This window comes from Lepidochelys kempii, chromosome 1 (assembly GCF_965140285.1).
Source record: "Lepidochelys kempii isolate rLepKem1 chromosome 1, rLepKem1.hap1, whole genome shotgun sequence".
Classification (NCBI taxonomy): Eukaryota; Metazoa; Chordata; order Testudines; family Cheloniidae; genus Lepidochelys; species Lepidochelys kempii.
The window spans coordinates 117,642,268-117,661,656 of NC_136380.1; the positions used below are offsets into that span (position 1 = coordinate 117,642,268).

The 19,389-nt window shown below is 40.0% G+C and overlaps 1 protein-coding gene across 3 annotated transcripts in view; it reads right to left on the reverse strand.

Moving 5' to 3' along the window:
* Nucleotides 1-2,060: 2,060 nt before the first annotated feature.
* IL18R1 (interleukin 18 receptor 1) overlaps nucleotides 2,061-19,389 on the reverse strand; it is a 41,055-nt gene continuing 23,726 nt past the window's right edge. For all 3 annotated transcript variants that reach the window (XM_073351595.2, XM_073351605.2, XM_073351583.2), the window contains exons 8-11: nucleotides 12,459-12,595; nucleotides 10,348-10,509; nucleotides 7,611-7,769; nucleotides 2,061-5,602 (exon numbers count right to left, since the gene is read on the reverse strand). In XM_073351595.2, coding sequence (XP_073207696.1) covers nucleotides 5,199-5,602; nucleotides 7,611-7,769; nucleotides 10,348-10,509; nucleotides 12,459-12,595 — 862 coding nt within the window. In that variant the 3' untranslated portion in view covers nucleotides 2,061-5,198. The remainder of the gene's footprint in view (nucleotides 5,603-7,610; nucleotides 7,770-10,347; nucleotides 10,510-12,458; nucleotides 12,596-19,389) is intronic.

The following is a 19,389-nucleotide window of genomic DNA, read 5'->3' on the forward strand; positions in this document are numbered from 1 at the left end:
CTGTGTTCACCTGTACCAATTGGTGAGGATTTTTATCAAGCCTTCCCCAGGAAAGGGGGTGTCGGGCTTGGGGGGGATATTTTGGTGGAAGATGTCTCCAAGTGGGCTCTTTCCCTGTTCTTTGTTTAAAAAGCTTGGTGGTGGCAGCATACGGTTCAAGGACAAGAAAAAGTTTGTACATTGGGGAAGTTTTTAACCTAAGCTCTTAAGAATAAGCTTAGGTGGTCTTTCATACAGGTCCCCACATCTGTGCCTAGAGTTCAGAGTGGGGAAGGAACCTTGACACAACCCCTTTGACATCAGTGCTCAATCATATTTTGCCTCAGATGGCACTGTGAGTGCTAATACCAGATCTGAATTCAGCCACTCAGTTTTTTAAAGTCTTAAGTCCCAGCTACAGGGTGGCAAATACTGTTTTGTGCCAGCCTTCCACAGCAAGGTAGTCCCTTGATGCAGTTGAAGCACAGTGATATCTTGCAATGTACAGTAAAGTGAAACTTGTTGTAACGATCTTTTGAAATTTTGCCACAGACCTGCCAAAGTCTCCTCCACAAGAGTGACACAAAGTTTTAAGCATGTCAGTGGACTTGAGAATTACAGAATACACTGAGTCATGAGTCTATTATATTCTGTGCTATGGTGGGAATCCTTTTTCATTAATTAATATGGCAGTTACATTTCAAATGGTGCATATATTCTCTACCCACTAGAGGCCAGACACTAGAGCAACCAGTGGAATTCCCTAGCTGGAGTCTTCCCCCATGTATCTAACCTATATTGAAGCTGAAATGGAAACATAGGACCCTTATGGTCTATCTGCAGCCGCTTTCAGGCAAGCTGAGGAAGCAGCTCCCCTGGCTGACCCACAGGCAGCTGTGCTAGGTTTGTCACAATTGGAATTTCTAGTTTTGAACTCTTGCAGCTCAGTATCTTACCTACTGTTTGTAGTCATCATAATGCTAGTTACACACTGTTCCACTCAAATTCTTGCCATGGTTCTGAGGGGGTGCCATGTATAAAGCTACTACATTTTAGGGCTGGTCGATAAATGCAGGTACATTTTTTGTAAAAAAATGTTGAAAATTTTTCATTTCAATTTCAAATTTTCCAAACACTGTGACCACTCTACAAGCTGGTTGAAAAACAGCCAACGGCACAGGATTGTGCTGATTCAGCTACCACGTCTATGCCAATTACTTTCAAATCTCTCTCCCATCTCCTGACCCCCACCTGCTACCTGTTCTCACATCTCCAATTGTTTTATAGACATCACCTCTCAGATGACTCAATGACATCTGAAACTCATTCTCTCCAAAAGTAAACATCCCATCTTTCTCCCTAATCTCTCTACACCACTTCCTTCTGTATCACCTTTGCCAGTTCCATTACCCTTCCCATGACGCAGGCTAACAACTTCAGGTTCACCTCTGAATTCTCTCGCTGCTTCTCCCCCCCCCCCCCCCCACCAACTCTCTAAATCCTTGAAATAACCCAGATCCACCAATTGATCACTTTGCCCACTGATAAATTCCTTGTCCACATTTTAGTCTCACCTTTCCTTGGTACCTTTCTCTGCTCCAGCTTCCCACCTATATCCCTGCCGGTCTGTTCAAAATGCTGCTCCCAAAGGCTCTGACCCCATCATTCCCCTCCTGGATCCCATTCCTGGCTTCTCTGGTTTGGTGCATCAAATTCAATTTTCTTATCAGATTTCATCTTTCAACTTTCTTTCTTTTTCAATTTGTGCTATGCTGTAACCTCTTTGGTGCCGGAAATGGATGTTACCCTACAGACGCCAATGTTGCCACCACTAAAGCCAATAGGAATTTTTCCCCTATGGTTTTAAAGTGTTATATAAATTTATGGTGCTGTAATAAAGAATAAAACAGGCACTGTACACTGAAAGGTTAACTACTTATATAGCTGTGGAAGAGACACAAACATTGGGTCCAAATCATATATGTATTTCATAGCAAGAAACAGTCATTTACTTAAGTTCATACTTAAGGAAAAGAAAGAAAGGGAAATAACTATACAACACCAAACCATATGCCATATCTTCTGCCATGCTGCTAAAATTAAGTTGTTATGAACATGATCAGGAATTACAACACTTATCCATATTTAAAACTTTTAAAAATAATTCAAAATTTAAGAAGTCCCAGAAGGTTACAATAGTCTTTATTTTTGAACAGATTCTGTCCATAAAAAGTGCAGGCCTTATTTTCACTTAATTTCGACTGACGACAAGCAGAATATCCCCTTTCACCAAAAGGGATTTGTAACTTCATAATGCAGCCCCTTGCACTACAGCCACACTTCAGCTTCCATCTCTGCTATCTGAGGGGTCTGGCGGTAGGAAAAACAGGAAGGGCTTTTATAAAGGTACCCAGGGGGAAAGGAAAAGACTCGTGAGAAAGTACTGTCATTAACAAAGGAGGGGTGGAATTAAATGAAAGATGTTTCCAATATGACGGAGGTATTGAATTCCATTTAGAAATCTGCCTTTAAACAGATGCAGTTTGGACATTTAGGAAGTAAGAAATGCCTTGTAAACACAGGTACAAATAAAGTGGATGTAACAGAAAGTTTGAACACATACAAAACAGCATGGGCAGGTGATACAACTCCAATGGTATCAAAGTGTTGCTCTCTCCCTGTCCCCAAACCCTTCAAATCCTGCATTAAAGGCAGGGGACAGAAGAGGTATTGGCAATCCCCCACACCTTCCAGAGAATACAAGAATTTCATTGGGTTATGGTTGTTCCTGACACTGGCTTCCACAAAGGGAGTGGTCAATGAATGGGGAGAGGATGAGGCCAGCAGAGATAGCTGGGTACAGAGAAAAGCAGATGGAGCAATTTCTCCAAAGGTAATGCAGTGACTGTGCTTCCTTTGTGCCCTGGGAAGAATTTTACAAACAGAAAAAAATAATTCCTGGAATTCCTGCTGGGATGAGGGAACTATGTATCATCCCTTAAACAGTACTGTGGCTATATGCTCTTAGACTCTCTATACAGTGCTGCATGCAGCAAACAATCCAGAGTCTCATTAACAGCAGTGGGCATTAATGAGGTAACACATTTCCTATAATGAACTACTCTTGAACAATTTCTCCCATGTTCTGGGCACAAGTAAGGTTTATTTCATCATCAGTGGGGCTTGTCTTACTTACTATTTTATATTGGACTTCTGCAGTATTTGTAATGGAAATACAGTTTAGAATTCGACACTTCACTTATGTTTGATTTTTTTCCCCCTTTGTTCCCTGGTGTACAGGATTACGTTCCAAGGGCTAAATTAACCCTTTTGTAATTCTGTGGCGTCAATATAGCTACAGATGGAATGGATTTTGTACTCTTTGCTTTTGGGGAGCTTTTTTAAAAAATATGAACCACGCCCCTTTCAGATTCCAGTACCAAAGAGGTAATCTTGAATCATAGCACCTGAATGGATTTTTGAGAGCATATTTATTTTTCCTCAGCTTGGTCTGTGAAGATCCAGTGGGAAATCTGACTAGAGCTGGCTGGAAAATGGAAATCCCTTCCTATGAAAAAATGTCATGTTTTTGAAAACATTTTCACCCCCAAAATTTCAAAAAATGAGAGGACAAAAAGAGAATTTTTTGTCTTGTCAGCCGCCTGCCTGGAAGCCTTTTGTCAATTTTGTTTTCTCCCTGCAGGTTCCTCTGTAGCCAAGAAACAAATCACGCTGACTGAAAATTCCCAACCAGTTCCACATTTGACCTAAGACTGGGCAAGAACATTCTAGTAGTAGCAGGATTTAGGAGCATCAGGTTGAAAAAAAGTCAAGGAAGTTCACCCTATCCCATTAAACCAGCTATTGTGAGTTACTATCAACTATGCACTTGATTGATGTTGCTGAACATTGTGAAGAGCCCGAGTTTGAACACTTTCCTAAAAGTCCTCATGTGCTTAAGAAAGAAAGAAATAATCATGTGCATATCTGAAAGCCATGTTCAAAAACACAATCATAGAAACCCTGACCAAGTGCAACTGCACAGTTTTGTACTTTGGATCTTGTAAATACTGAATAAGCTTGGAAGATCTGTTCCTCTAGAAGCCAAAATAGAGGCCTAGATTCACCACTGTCTTGCACCTTATGTCACCATTTATATCTGTGAAAATCTGTATAAAACGCTACCAGTCTGACCTGGTGTAAATAACTACCCACAATGCCAAGGCACTGGAGAACCAAGTCTGGTATCTTAGATATCGGCAATTATTTTTCCCTCTATCAAAGGACCTTAGACCCTCGACTCTATCGCCTCAGGCCCCTCGCCTGGAAACAGCTCAGATACAAGTTGTACCTACTGGCCTCTCTGGAGCAAGTGTTATTTCCCACTCCCCTTACCTAAACAGTTATTCAGAGTACTCTGACCTGAATAACACTAATCTAGGGACTAAAATATTGCTTTGCCATGATGCCTACAAAAAAACTACCATCTGGCACTGGTCATGGCATTGACTACCTGTAACTACTGAGACTACTATTAGGATTGATATATGCAAATACACCATATTTCTACTGTTACCTTGTCCTCCCCATCCCCTTCTTCCAACCAATCACTCCCCTCCTCCCATTTGTCACTTTATTTACCTGTGTTATGTTGTCTAAATCCTAGATGTTGAGCTCCCTAGGGCAGAAACTGTCTTTGTGTTATATGTTTGTATAGGGCCTAGCACAATGTGGCTCTGATCCCTGATTGGAGTCCTTACATGCTATCACAATACAAATCATAAATAACAATAGTAATCACATTTCTAAATAATAATACTTTGAAAATATAGACTATTCACGGGCCTCAAATTGCTTTACAAAAGTGTATAAGTAGAATTAATGTTTTTCTATGAGAAATGAAGAAACTGTGACACAGAAAGGTTTTGATCTGCCCCATGTCACACAATGAATCCAAGGCAGAGTCAGGTTAGATTCCTTGGGGCATTTCCTCTGTTTGTGTAAACTGTCAGAGCCCCAAGGGGTGAGGGGCAGGGTTAACCTAGACCTCTGGGCTATGACAATTTATACAAGCTGAGGATTTGTCTCATCTCTTAAGTCCCTGCCGGTACTCTATTCACTGGACCATATTGCCTCCCTAAAACACATGCACTTAATATCTTCCATATAAGTAACACCATGTGCTCATTTCTGCAGCATGTTTCTTTTCCAATTTTTGGTTATAAGAATGTTTTAGACTCCCAACACACAGTTGTTGCTTGGGTTTCTTCTTCTGAGGTAGGGCTCACAGAATTATTGTGACTTCTGATGTTTGTCCTGGAAGCTTTCACTGGCATCAGGTACCGAAGGTTCTTCCAAAATCTGGAATTTGAAGGAAGAGACTTATCCTCTTTCCACTTCACAACTCTCCTGGATGGTAGAAGCTCCAGTGATTTTGGCAAGAAATTATAATCACTTATAAGCATGTATTCAATTAATATAATTTTAATCTTCCTTTCAACCAGTGCCTTATGCAGTCCAGTCTCAAGTTCATACATGACTCGGTCAGAAATGTAGTTCTGGCTCAGTATAATGATTAATCTTCTGCTTTTGTCAATAAATGAATGGACATCATCAACAACGGCTGTAAATTGAAAGATACAGTCATTAAAATCAGTTGAAAGTACAAGCATTGACTCAAGACCTCTTTTAGCAGTAGTGATAATATTGTACACATTTCAAAGTGACTAAATTACTGTATGTTTTGTTCCTTCCTAATCTATCACGCTACTAAGTAATATGAAAAAAAAAAAGAGAGAAAAAAAATCTCAGATGTTTAATTCTGATCAATTAATGCAAAACAGCAATGGAATCCTAATTTGCCTGTAGTCAGTATACATTTCTTTCATGTTGGAAAGCAATTACAAACCAACATATCAGCTCTGGCTATTCCTTATTTAACAGATAAGGTCATCCATAAAGGTCCATCCTGAACATCAGAGTACCTCCAAATTAAGTCATCAGCCATGCACAGCTAACCATCTCCTGTAATGCTCACTAAACTTTTAATCCTCACTTCACTACCTTTTGTACCACCAGATACCTTCTTATCTTCTTATTCAGTAATATCTGTACCATAGATAACCTCAAGTGTGTGTAATACTAGCACCCTCTGCCAAATGTAACAGTATAGATTACTATAGAATGACATCTAGCAAACCATTATTTCACAGATTTTCAAAACCTGGTGCTTTCTTAAAACAGGGATTGCAGAATAATTGTTATTAAAAACAGTGAATGAAATTAAATGGAGAAGCCCTATATCCTGCAAGCAACATGTAACAATATGCTCATGCAGGGCCAAAATATTACCTAAACATTTTTTTCCCCTATAGACCTCAGAATCACATGGAATCCCACTGTACTGTCTGAGAATTGCAGCCTTTGTAAACGGTCATCTATTTATAGACTTTGTATATTCAAAATTCCATGTGATCGCATTTATCTATTTTAAGTATTTCTGCCGCACCCATCACATAGGTGTCAGCTATAACTCTGAGTCAGTTTTAATAAAAGCGGCTTCATCTTCTACATTTTAAAGATTACAGAAATAGGGGAAAATGTGTTTCATAGGACAGGTACAGCAAAAGCAGTTGTATTGTAAAGCTAAGCTTACTTTTCAAATCATTAAGATCTCTCAGGTTTCTGACAAGCTGTAAACAGAAAGCTTTCTGAAAAGGAAGAAAGCCAAAAGCAGAACTTTCACATTCTGTGGTAACACTACAGCTAAATTGTTTTTCTCCCCTGAATTAATCTCAGCATTTAACTAGATAAAGGGCAATGTTCTACCCTCCACAGATTATTCTTGTTTGGTGGGCAGAGTGACATATTTTAGCTGATAGAATTTTATGATCTTTGTTCCATCGGGGCTCAAAATCTGCTGTAATTCCATGCACTGCTGGAAAGAGAAAAGGAGTTGGCCTTCTAAAATTAGTGGGTCTTATAAAATCTGTGCAAATCCTGGGAAATCTGATGACTGCTTTGTTAATGGTTGACCTGCCCTCAAGCTGCATGGTAGCAGCCAAGGTAGGGAGTCTATGGGTGTTAATGATGCTTGAAGAAGCATTAAGTCACAGTTTGTATGCCAGAGAGCAGAAAATAATATGGCACAGAGAGCTGCTGCTACCATGCTCCACCCTCTCTCATTCTTGTCTCTGAAAGCTATGAATACCCAATCCTGTAGGCCTTTCATGTTCTAGGAAGGGAAAGAGCATGTCATAGAGCTAGTACTCCCCCATCCTCCTCGATGCACTCTGGCCAAGATGCACCTAGTGGATGATCCAGAGACCATTTAAGTAAATAGGAATCTTTCCATTAATTTCAATAGCCTTTGGATCAAACTCTTCTTTTGGTTACCTCCACACACTGAAATGAAGGACAGAATAAGTCTAAACTTTCTAAACAGCCTCTGATTTTACATGCATGTTGTTTAATGTGTATTCTGTCATTTGCACCCCAAAATAGAATCCCCTTTGAAAATGAGACACGTAAGCAAAAATGCCACATTTGCAGAGATCTTTCTAATTACAGATCCTGGCATCTTTGTGAGAATTTTGTATCAGTTTAATATCAAGGACATTCCATTTGCTTACCTCCTCCAGGAGATACATCCCGCTCAAATATACACAATTTGTAACCAAAATGGTCTTCTAATGTCTTGGGCAATATCTCCAGAGCAAATTTTCTTTCTTCTACATTGGTAGATATGGAGTCTTTCAGGTAAGACACAAAAGCATCATATTCTTTTCCATCTGGAAAAAAATGACCAATTTTTGTCCTGTTGGTGACTGAACTGATCTCACCCATTACACATAGGATAGCTGACCCTTCACCCCGACCCTTATAAATACTGCCCCACTGGCAACGATTTTGAGATAAGAGCTTTCTCTCATCCATCTGCCCAGTCACCTTTCACACAATATATCCAGGATCAATTTCAATCTGACACAAATAGATCTACCCACTTTGTTTTCCAAAAGGGTTGCAAAAACTGTGTCCCTTTTTTATTGAAAATTATTGAAATGTGAAATTTCTTGACCAGCACTAATCATACCTAGTTAAACTGAACTTATTGATAGAAACTTGCATCATTAAAATATGGTTTTACCCTGAAAAGTGAGTCTGTAAAAACAGCATTGTGGGATTCCAGGTTTCTTTCAGTTCTTCTCCTACATTAAAGACTGTGAACCACTTTGAGATTTACTGATGAAAAAGCTCTATATAAGAGAGTCAGGTATTATTATTATTCCACTATTGGGCAGTATTGCAATGTGGAGATTGTCAAAAGGAAAAAAAATCAGGATATATTTTATTTTATGCATTTAGATTTATAATAGCATAACAAAAAAAAGGCACCTTCCCAGGCCATAAGTGCTGCTGGCAGTTAGTCACACACACACACACCAAAACATAAAGACAAATTCAGCAGCAACTTCCACCATATATAGCAACTAATTAAACCTTATAACTGAATAATGAAAAATAGCACCCTGTCCTCCTCAAATATAGTTTCCTCAAGCAGCGCCTCCCAAAATCCATTGTAAAAAGGATAGCTTAACAAAGGATAGCTCAAGAACATCTGATGAAGTGAGCTGTAGCTCACGAAAGCTTATGCTCAAATAAATTTGTTAGTCTCTAAGGTGCCACAAGTACTCCTATTCTTTCAACAAATTGAGGCTCTCTCAGACCAAGGGCCGTGAAGCAAGTCCCAAAGTTCAGAGGTACTCATAAAAACATGGACCACCTCATTTCTACTGAGAGAATTCCATCTTGAGCACTTCTAACTGATCTCAACTGTGGAACTAAGATATGGGGAAAGAGGCTCTCTCAAGTAGGTGGGTCCGAAGCTATTTAGGACTTTACAGGACAAAAACTTTATGGTACATGCAGAAACCAATAGTCCACCTTTATCAGTTATGAAGCACCAGTGTAACATGTTTCTGGTGAGATTCTCCACCTTAACAAGCAGGCTTTAAGATCAAGACTTAATTAAAGCACACTGCAGTAATCTACCAGTTAGGTAACACAAGCACGAAATCACACTAGCATGGTCTGTATCCAAGAGTAAAAGCTTCAACCTCCTAGCCAGATGTAAAAGAAAAAGACTGTCCTAGTCCTGATGAAATCTGGTCATCCAGGGAAAAGTGGGAATCTAACCAGACTCTCAAGTTGTGGATACAAGAAACAAGTCAAGGACACACATCTGCAATCACAATAAATGGACATAATCCTCTTCCTAGCTTCCACTGTTTCGCCCCAACCTACTAACATCAATTTTGCTTTATCTGGATCAAAGGTCAGTCACCTCACTCTCTACCATGTCCCGATCTCTACCAGACACTGGGAGAAGCTTCCCACTGTGCCATCTAAGTCAGAGGACAAAGAAACACCAAGTTGGGTGTCAACACCACAACCCAAGTTTTGTTACTAACCCTCCTATATATGTTTAACAGGAGGGAACATAAAGTGAAAACCTGTGTAAAACTCCACATGACAGAGGCCCTAAGGGCTCTCTGGGATCTCCTCAAGTGTGTAGCCCCAACCATGCACTCTGAGGTCCTCAAGTGAGTCAACAATGCCTTGTGGTCAACAATAGAATTAGAATAGAAAAAATATTGGCACATACAATGTATCTTCATGCATTATTAAGAGATTAGCAACCAATGCAACTAGTGCAGTCTACGTACTGTATATACAGACTGACAAGGGTTAAGGAAATCTGAGGCATCTAGATACTATGAGGGCTGTCTCACCAAAACTGTCTCAGAAACTAAACCACAAAGGAAAGATCAGACCCAGAACAAGTTGGCCAATTGTCAACAACAAGTGATGGCTTCTTTGTGACAGCCTGTTCTCCTTAAGGTAGACATTGACAACCCCCATTAACACTGAACCAGCATCTCTCCAGTGATCTCCAGAAAGCACATGAATCTAGAGCACAAGTCAGGTGAGCACAGAAGGAATCTGACAGCTCCAGGGTACTCGTCTTCTCAGAATCGTCCCTTCTTTCTCTCCTCCACTAACCAATCCCTGACTTTCAGAATGAAAAAATCAGGACACATTATAGGATGACGCATGCTAAAACAATATGTAATGCTATCTGTCACCTTTGCTATTTTCTCCCACTCCCAGACACTTCTTTCCTAGGCAAGTCCTGTCTTGTTTACCCCTCTCCATCTATTCCTACACAATATCCTCCTCTCCTGGATTTTCTTTTGTTTCCATCTCATTATTTTATAGGGCCTACCTGAAGCCAGAGTACACTATTTTATTAATAGTTTTATATCACTAAATGAACTTGTTTCAATGGCAGCATTTGCCAAATCCTACCTCCTATTGTGTCATCTTTTCCAGTGATGTCCCTGTAAAATAAAACTAAGTCAACTCTGAATATCACAAAGAGAACCATCAGGAGCACAGGAACAAGTGAAAAGAATACAGCCACGATTATTCCTGTAGTAAATACATGTCGGGGGAGATCTGGAGGATTCCCTGTAAAACAAAAGCCCAAGAAATTACAACTTTGTGACACAAGTGGCTCACGACATGATTTTTCTTACTAAAAGTCATTATTATCTGACAGCTAGAACTAGAGAACTCTACTTCCAGTGTGAATCCTTTCCTGGTAACGTCTCATGTGGCTATGCATCAGTTTGTACTGAAATGGGGAATGAAACACGGGACAAAGCTTTCAAGGTTTACTCTGTGGACTGCCACCCTGCCCATGGCCCCAAATTAGGAGATGTATTTTACCCCCTCAGCCCCACACTTGACCCACATAAAGCCCAATAGACTGAGCCTTAGCTGGGTGAAATGAATTGGTCTGGGAGAACCCCAAAATGTCACACTTGACAAATATTGTGTGTTACTCAGTTTCCCCATTCAGCTTTGTAATGCTGCTTGACTGAATAGAGCTAAACCACAGGAGGCTGTAAAGGGGTTATTATAGAACCTGGGAGGAAAGGTGAGGCGATGACAGAGATAAGTGATCCTCACATACACAGATTCAAAGGAGTTAGAAGAGAACAATGGCTGGCCCGTCAGTTGGTGGGAGAATTGACCTAGTTAGCTCTATCCAGGCCAGGATATGTCAGTGAAAAGGCTGACAGTCTGACTGAGATATCTTTATGCAGTGTTGTTGTAGCTGTGTTGGTCCCAGGATATTAGTGAGACTAGGTGGGTGAGGTACAAATGTATTTAATTGGACCAACTTCTGTTGGTGAGAGAGACAAGCTTGAAGAAGAGTTCTGTGTAAGCTCGAAAGCTCATCTCTCTCACCAACAGAAGTTGGTCCAATAAAAGATATTAACGCACCCACCTTTTCAGTATGAGAGAGACACAGGGTATGTCTGCACTGTAGTCACGAGTAGACATACCCAAGTTAGCTGTAATCTAGATAGCTTGGATACTGGAGCAGTGAAGCTGTGACAGCATGCACTTCTGCATGGGCTGTCTAAATCCACCTGGGATCCTGGGTAATTTCTTGTGGAATTAGATGGTACTGAAGCTCATGCTGCTGCAGCTTCACTTGCTATTTTAAAGCTAGCTCAGATATGTCTACTCGAGTTGCAATCTCACCCTGTGATTGTAATGTAGACATACCCACAGAGACAGAGGGAGAAGACAGCAAGCAGTGTAGGATGCTTCTGTGAACTCAGAGGGGGGGAATAAGCCAGGCCTGCCTGAGCTATCGATAGAGAGGTTATGCTTAGGTAAGGGAATATGCCTGTAGGACTCTTATTTTAAATCTACTTCTGTAACTACTAAGTTGGGACCCACTCAGAGAGACCCTGAGAAGGGACAGTGGTGTAGTTAGCCCAGTAACCATGACAACATGTGTGCCATGTAGTGTTGAAACCAGTTTTCCTCATCCAGAAGGAGATACATAGGAGGAAATGGTGGAGATGAGATCTTTGGGGGTACTAATAGGGATGCAGAGAAATACCCCTCCCCAGGCTTTACCTTAAAAAGTGCTGATTCTTAAAGGATATAGTTAGGCTTGGCATAATTCGGGGGTGGGGGAATAATTTCAATGGATGATGTCAATGTTTATTTTTAAGCATTTTTTTATTTTTACGGATTTAAATTTTCATAGTTGTAGGAAATTATGGGGAGGGGTTCAGACAAGTTTTAACAATAGTAGACTTTGAGATTCAAAAAGTCAAAGCTTTATAACCATTAAAATACAAATCATTAGCTTCACATGTCAAAATATACATAGTAAATATCCTTAAATCAAGTTTTAATAAGTTCTCAAGCAGCATTTTTCTTACTTTGCCTAGCCATGTGTTTTGATTATTATCGATGGAAATATATTGTCATCAATTTTTGTGTGTACAGTGAAATTGACATTTACCAATTTAAAAATTTGCTTCCAAGCCTACACATAGTATTTGTAAGTCATTAAATAGCAGAAGTAAGAGTATTATATCATACTGTACCTTTCTTCAGTTTAAATATTTTAAATTGTGGTTTATTTGTAGTTTTCAAGAGGCAGGTATAATTACACTTCAGGTCCTCCTCTTTAACAGTTTTAATCCACAGTAGTTTTGAGGCATACTTCTTGTTTCCTGAATTACTACAACAGAAGTGCATAGTTAATGAACAGTCTTTCCTCATTACTACATCCAAAGGAGTAATTTCAATAAAGTAATTTAAAGGCACAAATATTATATGTAATGTGGTCTTAAAGGGGTGGCTGTTTCCAATAGCCTTCTTAATATTCACACCCAGTATAGATTTTATAAGTCTAAAAATAGGCTAACAAAGCTTTCAAATAACCCTTTCAAGATATTCTTCTTCTTCACCTTCACAGTTAAGATATAAAACCTGATGTTTAACAGATCATTACAATAAGAAACTAAGTTTTTATGATTCTTTAGGACTGCAGATCAGAATGAACTAGCTGTTCTGTACTAAAAAAAACAATTAATGAATAAGCCAACTCATACATTAGACATATATAACTACATTGCTTCCCTTTTCCTTCTCATTGTCAAACTTAAATTAACCTTTTCACTGAGGACAATATACTCTATCAGTGAGATATGGAGCAGAGTCAGCATGGTACTGTTCTCCACAGGCCCCTATAGATGAGCAAACCCAAGATTTATTAGAAATTAAAATTCATAGTAGTTTATTAATAGCACCTTGGCCTTGGGCCAGTGCAGAAAAAAAAATAGTACAACAAAACTTAAAACTAAATCCAAAATTATAATATATTACAATACTCATAAACACAGATTTTAAAAAGGACATACATCATTAATGAGTATATGATCACCGTGCCACTTGCTTTTGCCTTATTTTAGTGGCTAACCATGCAAATAGGGCAACTGCTTGAATCACAGACACACCATTCCTAACAAATATTCTTTGTCCTCACCCATAACTATTTCACATTTGGGGACAATGTATACCTTCAAATCAGCAGCACTGCTATGGGTACCCGCATGGCTGCACAGCATGCCAACATTTTTATGGCTGACTTAGAACAACGCTTCCTCAGCTCTCGTCCCCTAATGCCCCTACTCTACTTGCGCTACATTGATGACATCTTCATCATCTGGACCCGTGGAAAAGAAGCCCTTGAGGAATTCCACCATGATTTCAACAATTTCCATCCCACCATCAACCTCAGCCTGGTCCAGTCCACACAAGAGATCCACTTCCTGGACACTACAGTGCTAATAAGCGATGGGCACATAAACACCACCATATACCAGAAACCTACTGACAGCTATACTTACCTACATGCCTCCAGCTTTCATCCAGACCACACCCCACGATCCATTGTCAACAGCCAAGCTCTATGATACAACCGCATTTGCTCCAAACCCTCAGACAGAGACAAACACCTACAAGATCTCTATCAAGTATTCTTACAACTACAATACCCACCTGCTGAAGTGAAGAAACAGATTGACAGAGCCAGAAGAGTACCCAGAAGTCCCCTACTACAGGACAGGCCCAACAAAGAAAGTAACAGAACGCCACTAGCCATCACCTTCAGCCCCCAACTAAAACCCATCCAGCGCATTATCAAGGATCTACAACCTATCCTGAAGGACGACCCATCACTCTCACTCTTGGGAGACGGGCCAGTCCTTGCTTACAGACAGCCCCCCAACCTGAAGCAAATACTCACCAGCAACCACACAACAAAAGCACTAACCCAGGAACCTATCCTTGCAACAAAGCCCGTTGCCAACTGTGTCCACATATCTATTCAGGGGACACCATCATAGGGCCTAATCACATCAGCCACCCTATCAGAGGCTTGTTCACCTGCACATCTACCAATGTGATATATGCCATCATGTGCCAGCAATGCCCCTCTGCCATGTACATTGGCCAAACTGGACAGTCTCTACGTAAAAGAATCAATGGACACACAGACGTCAAGAATTATAACAGTCAAAAACCAGTTGGAAAACACTTCAATCTCTCTGGTCACTCGATTATAGACCTAAAAGTCACAATATTACAACAAAAAAACCTTCAAAAACAGACTTCAACGAGAGACTGCTGGATTGGAATTAATTTGCAAACTGGACACCATTAAATTAGGCTTGAATAAAGACTGGGAGTGGATTAGACTCAGATATTAAGGTCAGAAGGGACCATCACGATCATCTAGTCCGACCTCCTGCACAATGCAGGCCACAGAATCTCACCCACCCACTGCTGCGATAAACCTCTCACCTATGTCCGAGCTATTGAAGTCCTCAAATCGTGATTTAAAGACTTCAAGATGCAGAGAATCCTCCAGCAAGTGACCCGTGCCCCATGCTACAGAAGAAGGTGAAAAACCCCCAGGGCCTCTTCCAATCTGCCCTGGAGGAAAATTCCTTCCCGACCCCAAATATGGTGATCAGCTGAACCCTGAGCATATGGGCAAGATTCACCAGCCAGATACCCAGGAAAGAATTCTCTGTAGTAACTCAGATCCCACCCCATCTAACATCACATCACAGGCCATTGGGCCTATTTAGTTAAAGATCAATTGTGAATAGTTAAAGATCAATTAATTGTCAAAATCATGTTATCCCATCATACCATCTCCTCCATAAACTTATCAAGTTTAATCTTGAAGCCAGATAGGTCTTTTGCCCCCACTGCTTCCCTTGGAAGGCTATTCCAGAACTTCACTCCTCTGGTGGTTAGAAACCTTTGTCTAATTTCAAGTCTAAACTTCCTAATGGCCAGTTTATATCCATTTGTTCTTGTGCCCACATTGGTACTGAGCTTAAATAATTCCTCTCCCTCTCCGGTATTTATCCCTCTGATATATTTATAGAGAGCAATCATATCTCCCCTCAACCTTCTTTTGGTTAGGCTAAACAAGCCAAGCTCCTTGAGTCTTCTTTCATAAGACAAATTTTCCATTCCTCAGACCATCCTAGTAGCCCTTCTCTGTACCTGTTCCAGTTTGAATTCATCCTTCTTAAACATAGGAGACCAGAACTGCACACAGTATTCCAGGTGAGGTCTCACCAGTGCCTTGTATAATGGTACTAACTCCTCCTTATCTCTACTGGAAATACTTCGCCTGATGCATCCCAAGACTGCATTAGATTTTTTCACGGCCATATCACATTGGTGGCTTATAGTCATCCTGTGATCAACCAATACTCCAAGGTCCTTCTCTTCCTCTAATTGATGCATCCCCAGCTTATAACTAAAAGTCTTGTTATTAATCCCTAAATGCATGACCTTACACTTCTCACTATTAAATTTCATCCTATTACTATTACTCCAGTTTACAAGATCACCCAGATCCTCCTATATGATATCCCGGTCCTTCTCTAAATTGGCAATACCTCCCAGCTTTGTATCAGCCGCAAACTTTATTAGCACACACTCACTTTTTGTGCTGAAGTCAGTAATAAAAAGATTAAATAAGATTGGTCATTACACAAAGTAAAACTATTCCCCCATGTTTATTTTTCCCCCCTACTGTTCCTCACACGTTCTTGTCAACTGCTGGAAATGGCCCATTTCGATTATCACTACAAAAGGTTTTTTTTCTCTCCCGCTGATAATAGCTCACCTTAACTTATCACTCTCGTTATAATGTATATGGTAACACCCACTGTTTCATGTTCTCTGTGTATATAAAATCATCCTACTGTATTTTCCACTGCATCCGATGAAGTGGGCTGTAGCTCATGAAAGCTTATGCTCAAATAAATTTGTTAGTCTCTAAGGTGCCACAAGTACTCCTGTTCTTTTTGCGGATACAGACTAACAAGGCTGCTACTCTGAAATCTATTTTTTGAGAGGTCACAAAACAAGGCATCCAGGACAAAAATATAGAAAGCTTTTTAACCTCAAGTGGCAATCCAAATTACAGTGTGATAAATGATGGGATAGATCTTCCACATGCCCTAAACTACATGGACAAAGGCAGTTAAAATTCTCAATTCTAGCATACCAGCCTTCTAAATAAGCTGTCTGCATGGACAGGTAATGGAGAGCTGTGAAGGCAGTGTGTTATTACACAGACTGTCTAAATATCTGGCATAACTATATGTCTTTTTTTTAACAAGGAGAAACCACGATGACATCTGAAATAGAGACAACTGCCATATCCAATTGCTTATTAATATCCTCTATTCCTGATTTGATCATGGATTCCACCTTTTTAAACTTAAATCTAATCATTTCCATTCTGTGAAACCTAGAGAATGCAAAGAATTTTGAATATGCTCTAACCAAGGAAATTTATGAGAGAGAGTCCTGCTGAGCTGTTCCTCTAAGCATAACCTTGGCAAATGCTGTGGGTACATCTTATTCAAATCCAAAAATTAACGCTACAATTTAGGACTTTGGACAGCATAGAGTTCATACTTGTCTCAGCTCTAAGGAGGATGACTGCAGTATTATCTGGCAGACCAAAAATCTTCCTAAGAAATTTGTATGGAATCACTTCCAGCCCCAGGGACTCATTCTACCCCCACATTTCTGTGCCATAGAAAATTTGAGCTTATACGTTAGCCTCAAACACTCTAAGGCCTAGTGCACTTCAATTGACCCCAGAAGTCCAGATAAAATGTTAACACTATTGCACTGAATCTGAGACCTTCTCTTTTGTTACCTGAATATGCTTATCCCACAAGCCATTTTGTGAGAACCAGATACCCAGATAGCCAAAAGAGCTAACTTGTTCAATATAATGCCATCAAACTTCCATTTATGCAACCTCCGTCTCTGACTAAAGACAATTACTTTATCTTTGGCATAATTTATCAAGAGACCTTCCCATTGTGAGTATAAACCAAACACATTTAAAAAACACTTCAATCACAAAGGTGCCTGTGACAGTAAAACCATATTTGCATATAAAAAGATAGTCACAGTGTGATTCATGGTTTTACGGGGGGAAATACTGAGCCCGTTTTAATGCTAGAACAAAATCATCAATATAAAATTACGAAGAAAAGGGCTAAAAGACAGCCCTGTTGAACCCCCTTTGTAACTGAAATAGAATCAGTTCATTATACACAGGCCTATCCCAGTCTTGGTCACTGTCTGTGAAGACCTCTTAAAAGAAAAAGTAACCAGGGATCTATTCCAGCAATCTCCAATTTGCCCCACAGACGATCCCCATCAATACAATCAAAGGTCAATTTTAGACCAAGAAAAGCTGCATACAATTTCCTCCCCTGAAGGAGGCACATATTTGTGAAACAAATAAGAAAAAAAAACAATTATCTGTAGTGGAGTGGCCCTTTTGGAAACCAGCTTGTTCCTCAGCAAATAAATTATCTTTTCCTGCCCAGCTCCCTAGTCTCGCCAAAAGATATCTAGTGTAAGTCTAATAAATTAACTGGGTGGCAATTCCCAGAGTCTTTTCTATTCCCCTTTTTTATAAAGTGGAATAATAATATTGATAGCCCAACCTGAGGAGAAAATCCTTGTATTATTTATATTAGAGAAAAGTTTAGCCAAAACAGGTGCCCACTAGTCAACGTTTACCTTAAATACTTCTACAGGGATAAAAACCTTCCATGGTGCTTTATTACAGCATTATTGATCAATTAAAAAGTTAACTTCCTCACTGGATACTGCAGAACAGTCTGGAAGGGAACAGGGAATGGAGGCTACCAGAGCTGATCGTGCCAAAAAGTTATTAGATGGTGTGATGCTGGCAGGCCAGGTGCCAGCTCTTGCCAACGTAGCAGGCATTAGCTAAGAGATGACAAACTCATAGCTGGAGACCGGACCAGTTCACTTATGTATTAGCGTTGCTCAAAATAGGTATTAGTCTTATAAGAATGTATTTAGTGTTTAGAGTCTATAGAATGTTTGTAAGTTGCTGCATGTATTAATGTAATGTCTGTATTCCATGCTATAAGGAAATATGTAAGTTTTGCTGTATCACTTGGAAAATGTTTGCTCTAAACTTGTGAACGCAGATGGGAAGGAGTATTTCTTCCTGCCCATCCAGAACTATTAAAATCAGGTAAGTCATCAAGGAATGTCACAATACAAAGGATTGGTTAATGGCCCAATGGCACCTTGGAAATGCTACATGCAAGGAAGCTCATCCTATGGACTTGGAGGCTGAATGAAGGAAATAAAACAAAGACACAGGAAAATATTTCATCTCTTCACTGTTTGAACTCTCATGGGGCCAGAGACATTAAACTGAAGCCAGAGATCCCCAGAGGTTACCCCTAGGTCTGCCTGAAAGACATTTTGAATTGACAGATCTCTACAACTCTGTCACTCTTAGAATTTAAACTGCAATGCATTTGTGTATATATGTTGACTTGCTTTAACCTGTAAATAACTCTATTTATTTTTCCTAGCTAATAAACCTTTAGATAGTTTATTACAGAATTGGCTATAGGCGTTGTCTTTGATGTCAGCTCAATTATTCATGAAAAATATCTTAGGTGCCTGTACACAAAAGCAAGAAGCCTGGGAAACAAGCAGGAAGAATTGGAAGTTCTGGCATAGTCAAGGAACTATGATGTGATTGGAGTGACAGAGACTTGGTGGGGTAACTCACATGACTGGAGCACTGTCATGGATGGGTATAAACTGTTCAGGAAGGACAGGCAGGGGAGAAAAGGTGCACTGTATGTAAGAGAGCAGACTGATTGCTCAGAACTACATTATGAAACTGGAAAAAAGCCTGTTGAGAGTCTTTGGGTTAAGTTTAGAGGCAAGAGGAACAAGGGTGATGTCGTGGTGAGCATCTGCTATAGACCACCAGACCAGAAAGATAAGGTAGACAAGGCTTTCTTCAGACAACCAGATCACAGGCCCCAGTTCTCAAGGGGGACTTCAATCACCTTGACATCTGCTGGGAGAGCAATACAGCAGTGCACAGACAATCCAGAAAGTTTTTGGAGAGTGTTG